We start from the raw sequence: 16,360 nt of genomic DNA on the forward strand, positions 1-16,360 counted from the left end.
TTCACAATATTAATAAAACATACAGACTTTATTTACTTAATTTTTCGGTATTTAATTATTCATTACAATATATTTGAGCTGTTTCCAATACTAAGTTTAGTTTAGTTTACCAGTAGTCTGGAATTGTTGAGTGTGGCTGTGTGACAGCATGAGATATATCCTCTGAAAAGTAGTGTATTAATGCAGAAAATAATGGCCTCTTTCCATTGTATGTCTAGCAAACTAGCTGTGTTTACAATATGTCCCTAAAAATAGCAATTAAATAAACCTTAAATTAGAATATAAAACCCAGAATTAATTACAGGCTGATACGCTGTTGCAGACATTTGTCTGAGCTGGTCACTGCTTGTAGTCAAGAGGCTTCACTGGAGAAAAGTGATGATTTTCTCCAGTTGGCCAAGGTAGGTATCACACGTTTCTGTCTGCTTCTCCACACTCACTTTCTCTCTGCTACAGCACCATCATCTGCCAGGAAGGCCCATGTCCCTCAGCACTCACTGTTGCCTGCAACGTTTTCCCTCACCTGCTCTCTCCGCCAAACTCCCACGTCACTAACCCTGTGTGGACTCTACATTGTAACACCTCACCACTTTTCCCATACCTGTTGAGATGTGGTACAAGTTGAAACCTTAGCACTTAGCCCTTATTAAACTGTTGTTTATCGGTTTTGACGATATGAATGCTGTTGAATGAAAATAAATCTCAAGCCAACATGACCATAGCTGATGACATTGAGAGTTTCCCTCCAATAGTTTTCTGCACTGTTTTCCAGTGAGTGCTTTGAAATATTCTGAGCTTATTCTGACTGAACTCTTTTCTTAGTTGAATCAAACTGCAATGAAGGGTGAGGGTGAACCACAATCAGCAATAGATTAAGCAACGTATAGAGCAGACATACATTGAATAATCATTTAATTATTTTGTTTACCAGGATTAAACAATAGAGTCTGCAAGGTCTTCGGTATTACAATTGCTTGAGATCAATTGTGTCAGCTCCATCAATATCCCCAATTGTATGTTTACTGAGTCAATGGCTGACTGAGCTGATACATATCAAAATCTGTGGTAGCCCGGGGAGGCCATCTCCATTTTTAGCATTCATTTGAGGATAGTTGTCTAGCAATGAAGTTCAAGTGAAAAATTCTTTAGATTAAAATAGTTTATCCCTCATTTTCACTTGCCTGACTGAAAGAGCAAAGACAGCTTAAATATTTAAAAGGGATCCAGTAACCCTTAATAGATTTACAATATGAGCTGAGCAATTTACCAACATAATATAGCAGAGTTCAAACAGGGACTGGCACCTGTGTCAAATGTACAATTTTAAAGGATTTCTTTCACAGCATGTCAATGGCAGTACCTACCTCACAGCATCTGTAGCAGTGAACAACAATTCAAATTTGACAATTAACACTGATATTTACAGCTTTTCACTTGTGTGTTATCTGATGCTTTGTATAATTTATATTACAAATTTACTATCCATTTACTATTTACCAATTTACTAACAACTGGGATAAATTTTATCGCATAAATTGTGACCTATGCTGCCGTATTTTACAATTTACTGTGTTCAACACACTTAATATACTGTATCTAATTTCTAAAAGCTCATGCTGCAGTATACTGTATGGTGTTAAGTTGAATGAAAGGTCTTACGGCTCAGAAAGTAATACTGGACAACAAAATTTTGCTTGGGACTTCATAGTCATGGACGGTGAATTCTGAATGTGACTAAACAGGTTAAATTCTCTCAACATTGCTAAGACAGGCAGCAAGATCAGAGAGTCTCCTAATCAGCCAGATTTATTGAGAAGTGGTGTCCCTCAAGCTCTAGGCTCTGGTGACAAATGAACAACCTGTCCCAGGAAAATTCTAGCTCTGAAAATAAGAGGGGAGATGATCGTTTGTCACTGGACTATTAATCCAGAAACTCACCTAATGTTCTGGGGAGCTGGGCTCAGATGGTGGAATTTGATTTCAACAGAAAGAAATAGTTGGAAGTAAGAACTTACTGATGACCATGAAACCATTGCTGATTGTCAGGAAAGCCCATCTGACTGACTAATATTCTTCAGGAAAGGAAATCTGCCATCCTCACCTGATCTAGCCTACATGTGACTCCAGACCACCAGCAATGTGGTTGGCATTCAATTACCCTCTGAAATGTCACAGAAAGCCATTCAGTTGTATCAGTCATTACAACAACAAAGAAATATAACTGGACAGATCTCTCCTAGCATCGATCTAGGCACCAGAAAAGATAAGGGCAGAAATAGTCTTGTCAGTCCTGCAAAGTCCTCCTTACTAACATCTGGGGACTCATGTCAAAATTGGGAGAACTGTCTCACAGAGTAAGCAAAAGCCTGACGTAGTCATACTTGCGGAATTATACCTTACAGTCTATGTCCCAAACACCACTATCACAATACCTGGATATGTCCTGCCCCAGAGCAGCAGAGATGGTGGCACAGTTGGGAGGGGGTCCTCAACCTTGACCCTGGACTCCATAAAGTCTCATGGCTTCAGTTTAAACATGGGCAAAGAAACCCCCTGCTGATGACCTTATACCGTCCTCCTTTGGCTGCTGCATCAGTACTCTCCCATGTTGAACGGCCCTTGGAGGAAGCACTGAGGTGGCAAGTGCACAAAATGTACTCTGGTGAGGGATTTCAATGCCCAGTGGCTCAGCTAGCACCCATTGGTTGAGTTGGTCAGAGTCTAAAGGACATCTCTGCAGGAGTTCCTCAGGGCAGTAGCCTAGGCCCAACCATCTTCAGCTGCTTCATCAATGACTTTCTCTCCATCTTAAGATCAGAAATTGGGATGTTTGCTGATGAATGCACAATGTTCAGCACCATTTACAACTCCTTAGATACTGAAGCAGTCCATGTTCAAACACAACAAGATTTGGACAAAAACAGGCTTGGGCTAACAAGGGGCAAGTGATATTTATGCCACACAAATACCACACAAAGACCATCTCCAATAAGAAACATTCTAACCATATTCATGGTGTTACCATCACTGAAACTCCCATTATCAATATCCTTGGGGGTTACCATTGATCTCATCACAAAGACACAGTGGCTAAAGAGCAGTTCAGAAGATAGGAACACTGCGGCAAGTTACTCACCTCCTGACTCCCCAAAACCTGTTCATCATCTACAAGGCACAAGTCAGGAGTGTGATGGAATACTGTCCACTTGCCTGGATGAGTGCGGCTCCAACAACACTAAAGAAGCTTGATACTATCCAGGACAAACAGCACGCATGATTGAGACTATATCCACAAGCATTTACTCCCTCCACCACCAATGGTCAATAGCAGCAGTGCGTACTATCTACAAGATGAACTGCAAAAATTCTCCAAAGATCCTCCGAAAGCACCTTCCAAACCCACAATTGCTTCCACCTGGAGGACAAGGGCAGCAGATACATGGGAACACCACTGCCTGCAAGTTCCCCCGCCAAACCACTCACCATCTGACTTGAGAATACATCATCATTCCTTCACTGTCACTGGGTCAAAATCCTAGAATTCCCTCCTTAATAGCATTGTGGGTCCACCTATAACACATGGATGGCAGCAGTTTAAGAAGGCAGCTCACCTTCTCGAGGGCAACTCAGGTCAGACAATAAATGCTGGCCAGCCAGCACCGCCCAACTGCCACAAGTACAATTTTAAAAAAGCATGTGTTTTGTTTCCCTTTGGCATCACTAGATACCAGAAGCTTCTACGTCTATGTCCAGTTAATTAATTTCCATGGATTTGCCTGAGTATTTTTGAATGTTAAGTGAAAACTCACATCAAGCTACATGTGAAAGTATTGGGGTTTATCTTCTAGGCCTGTGCTGAACCAATGATCTAACTCAATTGATTTATCAGCTGTTATATTTGACCAATAGGTTAAATGACTTTCTGCCCTAAAGCCATTCATTATGCCCCACTTTAATTGCAGAATGGAGATTTATCATCAGGTCACATTAATAATATCTAAGTTTATGAAGCACATCAAATACTGCCATAAAATTATGAGATATAAATGAACCAGAATTAAGTACAGGATGTAATGATAATATGCATGAATGTAGATTTTATATGTTAGTATGGATCAGATAAGAACAAGTGTTAAACACAGTTACCCTAATTTTCGAATCTATGAACATATAATACTGTCCTTGACAAACAGTTATCCAAAATGATAGCAACCCACATATACCATACCAATGTGGGGCAGCCCACAAAGAACCAATGCCACATCGCAGGTGAAGATGTGACACTATGCAGTAGGAGATCCTGGTTATTAGCCACCTGATATGGTTCTGTGAACATGCAGTTGGAAATTACCTTGTGTGGCTGAATGCTTAAGAAGTTTGCTCCTCATTACATTTCTTGAAGGACGGAACAAATGCACTGGTTTGGCAGTAATACAGAGTATTGGTGTAGGAGAAAGTGAGGTCTGCAGATGCTGGAGATCAAAGTTGAAACTTTATTGCTGGAACAGCACAGCAAGTCAGGCAGCATCCAGGGAACAGGAGATTCAACGTTTCGGGCACAGGCCCTTCTTCAGGAAAGAAGGTATTGGTGTGTTGTACTAAAATATGTGTTTCTCCATGTAGTTGGGTAATAGGTGAAAGAAAGGAAAGTAAGACTTGCCTTTATACTAAGCTTTTACAGCAAATGAAGTGTCATTTGAAGTGTTGAGTGATATCAGTCCCTATATGTTGAATTTAATGAGTAGCTTTGTCTTTAAACAATGGAAAGCAGATATATTCATTATACTCTGGTAGAGGGAGCAAAATTAGAGTATGGCATCTGTTAGCCATGCAATAGTATTTACCCATGTTCACCTGTGTACCTGACAATCATTCTGCAACCATATGCTGGTAGTTACTTACACAGAGCCCAAAAGGATTACACAAACCAGAGCCTTTAGCTGCTAGGAGTAAATCTTTGGTCCAGGATCACATAGCCAAAAAGATGCTTATGGGACAAAGAATAAAATGATGAAAGGAAAGAATAGGAATCTGGTGATGAAGGAAGATCCTTATCACACTTGGAAAAAAAAGAAACACTTCTTCTTGTTTAGTTTTAATCCAGAAAACATTAATTTTAGTTCTAGCCACACAAAAAGCAGTTTATAAACTCTCTTGACTACATCACACTTATCCAAGATACGTATGATGTTACAGATAATTACAAACTCATTAGAAGAACTGACAGTGTGAACTGTGATAAATAATTAAACTTAATTAAAAGCAGGGCCCTGTTAGTGACTATACACTTGAAACCCAGCATAAATTGCACTTGGGTACTTTGTACTTTGCGTACAGGATGAGTAGACAAGATAGCAAATGGCAGATCAATGAGTCTAGGTGTGGGGCAGGGGTGGGGAGGGCTGTGAGGTAGGGTGAGAAGGAGAGATATAGTGGGAAAAAACCCTAATGAATCTAAAAATAATTCAATAATATAATCAATAACAAAATTTCATCAGAGATTTTGTAACCTGATCTTAAAGGTCATAGGGAAATTCTTTGCTATTCTTGGAAAATACATGCATTACTTGTGTTCCATCACAACGATTTTACTTCAGCCTTAGACTAGTGTGTTTAATGAAGTTACCAAACACTGGAGTGTTGTCATTTCCAGAAATACTGACTAGATTCTGTAGTGCTTAATATGATTTTGAAATCACTGGTAATAATTCATAGTTCCACTGAATAGGAAGAAAATTTGACTTATCCAGCCTGCTTAAATCAATCAATGGGGCATTCTTCAAAACACTGGCAATGCAATGGAACTTGTTCAGTTACTGCTGATTGTTTCCCTCATTCGATGGCACAATCTCATTTGATAACAAAGCTTAGACTTTTCTTTGGGAAGTGGTTAGATGAAAGAGCATTTGTTTTTAGTTCAAAGTTTGTGAGAAGATTTGTAGCTCGGGTGCTCGTTGTTGTGGTTCTGTTCGCCGAGCTGGAAGTTTTTGTTGCAAACGTTTCGTCCCCTGTCTAGGTGACATCCTCAGTGCTTGGGAGCCTCCTGTGAAGCGCTTCTGTGGTGTTTCCTCCGGCATTTATAGTGGCCTGTCCCTGCCGCTTCCGGTTGTCAGTTTCAGCTGTCCGCTGTAGTGGCCGGTATATTGGGTCCAGGTCGATGTGTTTGTTGATGGAGTTTGTGGATGAGTGCCATGCTTCCAGGAATTCCCTAGCTGTTCTTTGTTTGGCTTGCCCTATAATGGTAGTGTTGTCTCAGTCGAATTAATGTTGCTTGTCGTCTGCGTGTGTGGCTACTAGGGATAGCTGGTCGTGTCGTTTCGTGGCTAGTTGATGTTCATGGATGCGGATCGTTAGCTGTCTTCCTGTTTGTCCTATATAGTGTTTTGTGCAGTCCTTGCATGGGATTTTGTACACTCTATCTTCCTGGCTACTGTGAAGTTGCCTGTGCTGTCATCATTTATCTTAATATAAATACTGCAACCGCGCAGAAAGTTATATAAAGGCAGAAAAGATGAAGGAGGTGGCATTTACGTAACACTTTACATAGATTACAACACCAGCCAAAAATAGCAGAGCTAAAATACCAAAGGCTGTTATTAAAATAAAACTGGCTTTGAAAAATATCTTTTTGAATAAAACCATATCAGGAGAGTGCACTGCCACAAAATTCTTGAGTTCCAAATCCATATTCTCTTGACTGCTGGCCCAGAAGTTGACTGCATACTCACAGACCCCAGGAAGTCAAACATAAATGCGAAGTAGTGCATTTTGGTACAGCAAACAGGGTCAGGGTTTAAACAATTAACAGTAGGGCCTTGGGTAGTGTTGTAGGACAGAGGTCCTAGGTGTGCAGGTATATAATTCTTGAAAGTTTGCATCACAGATAGACAGGGTTGTTTAAAAGGCATTTGGCACACTTGTCTTCATTGCTCAGTCCTTTGAGTATAGGAGTTGGGAAGTCATGTTGAGGTTTGGCAGGACATTGATGAGGGCTCTTCTGGAGTACTTGTCCAGTTCTGGTCGCCCAGTGACAGGAAGGAGATTATCAAGCTGGAGAGAGTCCACAAGAGATTTACCAGGATGTTGCCAGGTATGGAAGGTTTGAGTTATTAAAAATAACTCTGGATAGACTGGGACTTTTTTCACTGGAGCGCAGGAGATTGAGAGACAGTCTGATAGAAGTTTATAAAATAATGAGGGGGGTAGGTCGGGTTAAAGGTAGTTGTCTTTTCCCTAGAATTGGGGCAGGGGGGGCGTTGCTATCAAGACCAGGGGGCACAGATTTAAGGTGAGAGGAGAGAGATTTTAAAAAAGACATGAGTGGCAATTTTTTTACACAGAGGGTGGTTCGCATATGGAATGAACTTCCTGAGGAAGTGATGGATGGCGGTATGTTTGGATAAATATATAAATAGGAAAGATTTGGGGGGGTCATGGGTCATGAGCAAGCAGGTGGGACTAGTTTAGTTTGGGATTATGGACTAGTTGGACTGAAGAGTCTGTTTCCGTGCTGTATGACTCTCTGATTCTATGACCACAAAGGCTCCCTCACCAGCTAAATAATTGATAGAAGGATTGTATCAGATCCAATATTGATCACTATTATCACTTAAATCTGTGTTCTGAGTATAGTGGAGAAACATGGCATTTATTCTCACAAACTAAATATACTTGATAACTCCCAAATAAGAATTTCCTGAATTTCACAAGAGGAAATGTAAATCATGTAAATTATACTCCCAGCATCAACAACATACCCTTCTCAAAAATAACGTAAAACAATAATTCACCGTTACAATACACCAATATTTATACCTATTGGAAAACTGTATTCATAATGGATGAAATTAATTGACTGTAAACATTTATTCCTACCTTAGCAGTAGCCTTCCCAACATCTTCTCCAGCAATCCTGGTAAACAAGAGCAAATTAAACATATAAACTATTCAGCATAGCAAAGGAAAAAAACACTGCTCCTGAATAACAACATCAAGAAATCAATTTTCTCCACTCACAACTTCTAATGACTATAATAAGGTGCTTATGCACATTGAAACATTTCATAAACAGTGCTTAGCCAATTCAGAATGTATTATCTGATTATGCTGTGTGAAGTAGGTCTTAATAAATATGGACAAGCACCACTCAGCTTGCTTCCTTTAACTTTACCTGAGACTTTCATGAACTATAGATGTAAACTGCTGATCTAAAATGGCTGCAGTGCTCACTGACAAGTTCCGGCAGTCCATATGAAATACATAAAACCAGTTGTCTCAGAACTACAATTTTAATCAAATACTGAAATGCAATGATGTATCAAGAAATTTGCAACACTTATTTCATGTTCACTTGTAATGATAACAATATCATCAGCACATTGTGAGATAATAGGTTGCCTATTTGAAATGAAAGGAGAAAGTGAGGACTCCAGATGCTGGAGATCAGAGCTGAAAATGTGTTGCTGGAAAAGTGCAGCAGGTCAGGCAGCATCCAAGGAACAGGAGAATCGATGTCAATTCTCCTGTTCCTTGGATGCTGCCTGACCTGCTGTGCTTTTCCAGCAACACATTTTCAGCAGTATTTGAAATGAAACACTAACACAGACACCAGAATCCATGGAGCAGCTTTTGAGTAAAATAAAATGAAAAACAAAATGGACTGATGACAACCAGATTGCTGAAGCTCTTCCTTCTCTCTCTCTTTCTCTCTCACTCTCTCTTTATACATATATCTGTCTCAGTCTCAATCTGCAAAAAAACAGTGCTGGTGAAAAATTACTTCAGAAAAATCAATATTCACTATGAACTGCAGACTTCACCACTGCTAAAGAAGCAGATGAATAGCTAAACAAAAAAATAAATTGTTGAAGAAACTCAAGCAGGTCTGGCAGCCTCTGTGAAGAGAAAACAAAGTAAATATTTCAAGACTCAGACTTCTAGGAAGAAGGGCCACTGGATTCAACACGTTTACTCTGTTTTCTCTTCACAGAGGCTGCCAGACCTGTTGAGTTTCTCCAGCAATTTCTGTTTTTATTTGTTTCAGATCTCCAGTATGCACAGTTCTTTGCTTTATTCAACAGCTGAACAGTTGGACCCATTTGGATCTCACTCTTGTAACCAAATGAATTCCTTTGGTTTGTAACTGCATTTGCCTGAATTGGCATTGGCTCTCCTTCATTTTTGACTCTTGATAACTACGTTTAATTGAAGCGTGATAGTGACAAGCTAAAAAGGAAAAGGGTTAAAAGACTGCTGTGAATGACCGAGACACTTTAATGAGAAGAGGAAAACCATGACCTCTCTTCACTTGTCATAAAAGAGGATATATTTCCAATATTCATGACTTGCACTGCAGCAAACTGCTAAAGGTCCCTTGATGGCATGTTTTACACTTTTCACAAGGGTTTAAAAATTTTGTTTTACAAGTATTGTCAGACAGCAGCAAATCAATAATACGCCAACTACAGTGAATGATATCCATCTTCAACCATTGGGACGTTTTAGGCGTATTTTACACTGAGGGACAATATTTTCAGTGTTTTGTTGTTTGAGGTTGTGTGTCAGATTCTATTAAAATCATTTTAATCTCAACTGTTGATTCTACAGTTAAACTAAGAAAATAAATATAATCAACAAATAAGTATCATCCAGGCATTCACAGACACCATTTTCATTTGCTGTATAAGGTAACGGGTTCTGAAAGGATGAATAATCATGTTACATTGGCTCCATTTATTCTATTTTATGTCGCATACAGTCTGTGAGCAGAGACAAGGAATTCTACTTTAGCTTGTGGAGGGAGCAGACCTACCTTTACCAGCTCCCGAAAGCTGGAATTGGCTCCATCGCCAAACCCTAACCAACACCTGGGGGAAGTACACCTCATCTTCCGCCTTGGAGCCCTGCAACTACAGGATTAGTGTGGATTTCATCAGTTTCCTCATTTCCCCTCCCCCCCAACTTATCCCAGTCCCAAGCCTCCAACTCAGCACCACCCTCTTGACCTATCCATCACCTTTCCCATCTATCTGCTCCACCCTCCTCTCTGACCTATCACCTTCTCCCTCACCTTCATCTACCTATCGCATTCCCAGCTTCCTTCCCCCCCAGCCCCACCCTGTCCCATTTATCTCTCAGCTCCCCGATCCACAAGCCTCATTCCTGATGAAGGGCTTATGCCCGCAACGTCAATTCTCCTGCTCCTCAGATGCTGCCTGCCCTGCTGTGCTTTTCCAGCACCACACTCTCGACTCTGATCTCCAACATCTGCAGTCCTCACTTTCTCCCAGCTCCCTAAGGCCCCAATATTTATGCCTAAAAATATGTAGTTGGACTTATTGCTATCAAGCATTAAACCTTTCAATCATGTCAGAGGAATGCCACTTCTGTAGATACCCTATGGTGGTATATTCTCTATCTCTAAGAGTACACAAGCCCAAGGCAAAGCAAAGGTAAAGGACAAAACTAGGTCAAGCAGCCACTACTGAACACAACAGATGTTTGAGAAAATCATCTAGGAAAATATTGCATCACTCCAGCAGGGCGTGCTGACCCCTCACATAATGAGATTTAATCTAGAAAACCAAGATGAGAAACAAAATTGGAGCCAAGTGAGTTTACCACCTTAAGGGCATTAGTCCTTTCAGAAGAAACAATTAGTTAACAGCTGAAATATAATTACAAACAGAGGAAGACAGTAGCAGCTGTGGGAGCAGCAAAATGTCAAAATCAATTCTCCAAAGTTTAATTTCACTCAGAAGCTGGTAAGAGGCATTATGGCCAGGAAAGCAGAGAAGCCAGCCACACCAGAACAGAAGAAGAACTGTGTATTAATCAACAGTTTTGAAGAAGAGTCACTACCTGAAATATTAACTCTGTTTTCGCTGCGCACATGATGTTTGACCTGCTGAGTTTTTTCCAGCAATTTATGATTTTGGTTGTGTTATCACATTCCTGAACAGGTTGATTTTAAAAATTAGTAGTGCTGAAAAATGAAGCTATGTAGATTCTTTCCATCTTGCATTTTACATCAGGACAATTTACAAGAATACCAATGCAAAGGGAAAACAGCAGTTGTCAGAGGACAGGCATTGCCACGCAAATTGCACCAATTAGTGATGACTGACAGTTAACCACCAGGTTTTGTTCAAATTTCAAACCAGTAAGGTTAATTCTGATCAGTCAGAGCTAATGTCCCTGTAACTTTTTTTTGCTGCTGCACGAACCTCTGAGGTTTTACAGAAGCAGACGTTATTTATCGGTGTGCTGACTGACATTGATGGTGTTTTTAATGGCTGTGTGGCTATGTGGCTTAGGGGCAATGTTGATCAGCACGTTTCTATGGAAAATGTGCCAATGAATAGCAGTTACCTGCTTCCTTTAGGTAAGACAGGTGCAGTGTACAAAGAACAGGGCCCTGTGTATTAATCTATACAGAGGAACCTCAATTATCCAGTATTCGATTAACCAAATTTCGGTTTATCCAAACAAGATCGCAAGGTCCCGATGCTTGGCTAACAATGTTATCCGGCATTCGATTAACCAAACAAATACTCCCTACTGTGTCCTCCGGATAATTGAGATTTCTCTGTATAGCTTCCCAGTACATGAAAGTGCACCACACTGCACGTTTGACTGCTAATTCTAAATTGGTTGTCAGTGTAATTGTTCATACACTTGGGATAATCCAACATTTTCAGAATTAAACTGAATGTACAAAGAATTAAGGAACTAATCAAGTTAGGATTATTATTTGGCTCTTACATAATGCTTTGCACAATCTGAATCCTGAGCTGAAGAAGGGCTTATGCCCGAAACGTCGATTCTCCTGTTCCCTGGATGCTGCCTGACCTGCTGCGCTTTTCCAGCAACACATTTTCAGCTCTGATCTCCAGCATCTGCAGACCTCACTTTCTCCACAATCTGAATCCTGCCTGGTTTAAAATTTTAAAAGGCCCAGCGATTAACCCTCAATCCTTATGGATGTAATCTCCATCACCAATCACAGACCACTTGCCAATCAATCCTGTCCTTTTATGCTGTGTGACTACAGGTTTCCTGCTTGAATTGGCATTCTTGTAAATTGTCCTGATAAATGCAAGACAAAAACCTTTGACAAAATGTATCTTTGTTCAGCAATAGGGCAACATACAATCACCTGTTACGTAGGAAATTAACCTGATGTTTTCATTCAGAGAGTTATTGCATGCAAGCGTCAATGTGTCTTTTTCCTTCACATTCAAGTTCTCTACCATCAAACAACCACCTGCTGTTATTGTGGTGTACCTTCCAATAAAATATCATGATACTAATATTGATTTAACATTTTTCACTAACTACAACCTTGACAACTGCATTGCGGAAACCTGTAGATGACAAATGTAGATCCAATCAGTTTGTCTTCAGCCAGCTCAGTAGTCACATGATAAATAGAAACAGGAATAGACCATTTAGCCCTTCAAGCCTGTTCTATTTTGGTTAGCTTATGGCTGGGAATGTCATTGCCATTTAATCACAACAATCAACCGTCATCGATTTCATGGACTGCAGGTTCAAGGCTTATTTTGATTTATTTGTCACATGTATCTTGTTACAAAATACAGTGAAAAGTGTTGTATAGTGTCAGGAGTCTCCAGCGCCATCTTAAAACACAGTAAAATAAACCAAAATATAAAACATAAAGATAGTAAAATGAAAAAAAGTCCAACTTTGCAGTCCATCTTGTGAAGTGCTCCATCATGGGCCTGGTAGCCAGGTATGAGTCCCCTTCACCATGATGCTGCCATTGGAATGAAAGTAGCAATTTATCAGCACCTTCTCGTCTCCACCGACACCCTCGCCACTTTGGAGTCCTCGCTGGACCTCACCAATGGAAACACCACTGACGCTGCCTGGTACCGCACCGGCCCAAACCTGACTCTGTCGTCACCATGAGTCCACTTGGCCCCACCTCACTTATCTAGCCACTGCTGATGTCTCCAGGTCTCGTTCTGGGTCCAAAACCACCTCTGTTTCCATGAATCTGCATGGGAAGACGTTGCTGGGAACCCAAACATAACTCCACAGCAGCAGCCATGAGTCAGCACTAGGACTGTCTCAAAAATGCAGAAGCAGCTGAGAACCTAAACTCTCCTCCGATACTGTCACTGAGTCTGTATTGCTGGGCTTACTCGAGTCCACGCTGCTGGGCCCACTCAAGTCTGTACTGCTGGGGTCACTCGTGTCCATACTTCTGAGTCCACTCCACTCTGTGCTGCTGGGCCCACTCTTGACCATGCTGCTGGGCCCATTCGAGTTCGTACTGCCGGGCCCACTTGGGTCTGTACTGCTGGGCCCACTCGGGTCCGTGTTGTTGGGCCCACTTGAGTCCATACTGCTGGGTGCACTGAAGTCCGTACTGCTGGGTCCACTCGTGCCCATACTGCTGGGCCCACTTGTGTCCATACTGCTGGGCTGACTTGAGTCCCTACTGCTGGGCCCACTCGAGTCTGTGCTGCTGGGCCCACTCGAGTCTTGTACTGTTGGGCCCATTCAGGTCAGTACTGCTGGGCCCACTCAAATCCATACTGCTGGACCCACTCGAGTTCATACTGCTGGGCCCACTCCAGTCTGTACTGCTGGGCCCACTCAAGTCTATACTGCGGGGCTCACTCGAGTCTTACTGCTGGGTCCACCCACGTCCATACCGCTGGGCCCACCTGAGTCCATACAGCTGGGCTCACTCAAGTCCATACTGCTTAGCCCACTTGTCTCTGTGCTGCTGGGCCCATTCATTTCCATACTGCTGGGCCAACCTGAGTCCATACAGCTGGGCTCACTCAAGTCCATACTGCTGGGCTCACTCGAGTTCCAGGCCCACTTAAGTCTGTACTGCTGGACCCACTCAGGTCAGTACTGCTGGGCCCATTCAAGTCCGTACTGCTGGGCCCACTTCAGTCCATACTGCTGGGTCCACTCAAGTCTGCACTGCTGGGCCCACTCGAGTTTGTACTGCTGGGCCAAATCCAGTCTGTACTGCTGGGCCCACTCGAGTCTGTACTGTTGGGCCCACTCGAGTTTGTACTGCTGGGCCCACTCGAGTTTGTACTGCTGGGCCCACTCCAGTCTGTACTGCTGGGCCCACTCCAGTCTGTACTGCTGGGCCCACTCGAGTCCATACTGCTGGCCTCACTCAAGTCTGTTCTGCTGGGCCCACTCGAGTTCGTACTGCTGGGCCAACTCCAGTCTGTACTGCTGGGCCCACTCGAGTCTGTACTGCTGGGCCCACTCAAGTTTGTACTGCTGGGCCCGCTCGAGTTTGTACTGCTGGGCACACTCGAGTTCATACTGCTGGGCCCACTCGAGTTCATACTGCTGGGCCAACTCCAGTCTGTACTGCTGGGCCCACTCGAGTCCATATTGCTGGGCCCACTCAAGTCCATACTGCTTGTCCCACTCGAGTCTGTGCTGCTGGGCCCACTCGAGTCTCTCTGCTGGGCCCACTCAAGTCAGTACTGCCGGGCCCACTCGGGTCTGTGTTGCTGGGCCCACTTGAGTTTGTACTGCTGAGCCCACTTGGGTCTGTACTACTGGGCCCACTCAGGGCCATGTTGTTGGGCCCACTCATGTCCGTACTGCTGGGCCCACTTGTCTCTGTACTGCTGGACCTATTTGTGCCTGTACTGCTGGGTCCACTTGTGTCCTTAATGCTGGGCCCACTCGTGTCTGTACTGCTGGGCCCACTTGAGTCTGTGCTGCTGGGCTCACTCGCAATCAATGCAACTGAACTCTTCTCTAAGAAGTAAGTGAAATAAAATAGAAGAGAAAAATACAAGGGAAGAGAGTAAAAAAAAGAAATGAAATGAAAAGAAAAGCAGATGACCCTGGGCTCAGAATCCTTACTCCACCGCCATCTTACCAGAACTTGGTAGCAAGGTAGCAGCTCACCATGGGCAATAAATGCTGGCCACCCAGCGATGTCTATGTCCCACAAGTGAATTTTTAAAAGTTCAGGAAAGAGTGACCTTCATATCTGAATTGGAGAGTTGTGAGCCCAGAAATACTGTGAAGAAAACATTTGTCGTGAGAAATGTTAGTGGCGAGAGCCATAGTTCAAAAGCCATAGTGTACAAGGCATGATGCACTTAACATTTAGAACATAGAACATAGAACATAGAACAGTACAGCACAGATCAGGCCCTTCAGCCCATGATGTTGTGCCGACCACTGATCCTCATGTATGCACCCTCAAATTTCTGTGATCATATGTATGTCGAGGAGTCTCTTAAATGTCCCCAATGACCCTGCCTCCACAACTGCTGCTGGCAACGCATTCCATGCTCTCACATCTCTCTGTGATATCACATTTGTGATATCTCATACAATTTGTACATGGTATTCCATTATCCAGCTTCGTATTTTTAACAACAGAACCTTGTTTCATTGCATTCATTATCCTAAAGTTAGTTATTGTATGTCACCAAAGAATAATTGTATTTGAAAAAAATTTTAGAGCACCAATAAGTTCCATTTGGTGTGTTCACAAAGAAATAGGTCCAGATTAGGGAAGATCTTTGGGAAAAAAACCCAAAGTAAAACAATTTTTTTACTCCACCATTTTAAGGTTCGAAACCCTGAACAGTTCTCACAGCTTGCACTGCTGTTGTTTGAGCCTTAAAATTATACATAATTACCATCAAGAGCGCAGTTGTAATTAACTTTAATAGCCTGTGACTATAGCAAATAACTGACATTCATCACAGCATTCGTTAATACTTCCTGAACTGCAGTGAAAGTCCCACCTTTCAAAATGTAAGACAATTGCCCTTTTTGAGATTACTTTTACCAGCATTTAATAGACAATAGACAATAGGTGCAGGAGTAGGCCATTCTGTCCTTCGAGCCTGCATCACCATTCAATATGATCATGGCTGATCATCCTTAATCAGTATCCTCTTCCTGCCTTATCTCCATTACCCTTGATTCCACAATCATTGAGAGCTCTATCCAACTCTTTCTTAAATGAATCCAAGAAGACTGGGCCTCCACTGCCCTCTGGGGCAGAGCATTCCACACAGCCACCACTCTCTGGGTGAAGAAGTTTCTCTTCATCTCTGTCCTAAATGGTCTACCCCATATTTTTAAGCTGTGTCCTCTGGTTCGGCACTCACCCATCAGAGGTAACATGTTTCCTGCCTCCAGAGTGTCCAATCCTTTAATAATCTTATATGTCTCAATCAGATCCCCTCTCAGTCTTCTAAACTCAAGGGTATACAAGCCCAGTTGTTCCAGTCTTTCAGTGTAAGGTAATCCTGCCATTCCAGGAATTGACCTCGTGAACCTACGCTGCATTCCCTCAATAGCCACTCAAATATGGAGACCA

The 16,360-nt window shown here is 42.3% G+C and overlaps 1 protein-coding gene across 6 annotated transcripts in view; it reads right to left on the bottom strand.

The window, feature by feature from the left end:
* The window catches only part of whrna (whirlin a), a 214,512-nt gene that overhangs the window by 83,837 nt on the left and 114,315 nt on the right, over nucleotides 1-16,360 (bottom strand). For all 6 annotated transcript variants that reach the window (XM_043720018.1, XM_043720016.1, XM_043720015.1 and 3 more), the window contains one exon: nucleotides 7,876-7,912. In XM_043720018.1, coding sequence (XP_043575953.1) covers nucleotides 7,876-7,912 — 37 coding nt within the window. The remainder of the gene's footprint in view (nucleotides 1-7,875; nucleotides 7,913-16,360) is intronic.

Source organism: Chiloscyllium plagiosum, chromosome 30 (assembly GCF_004010195.1).
Source record: "Chiloscyllium plagiosum isolate BGI_BamShark_2017 chromosome 30, ASM401019v2, whole genome shotgun sequence".
NCBI classification, from domain to species: Eukaryota; Metazoa; Chordata; class Chondrichthyes; order Orectolobiformes; family Hemiscylliidae; genus Chiloscyllium; species Chiloscyllium plagiosum.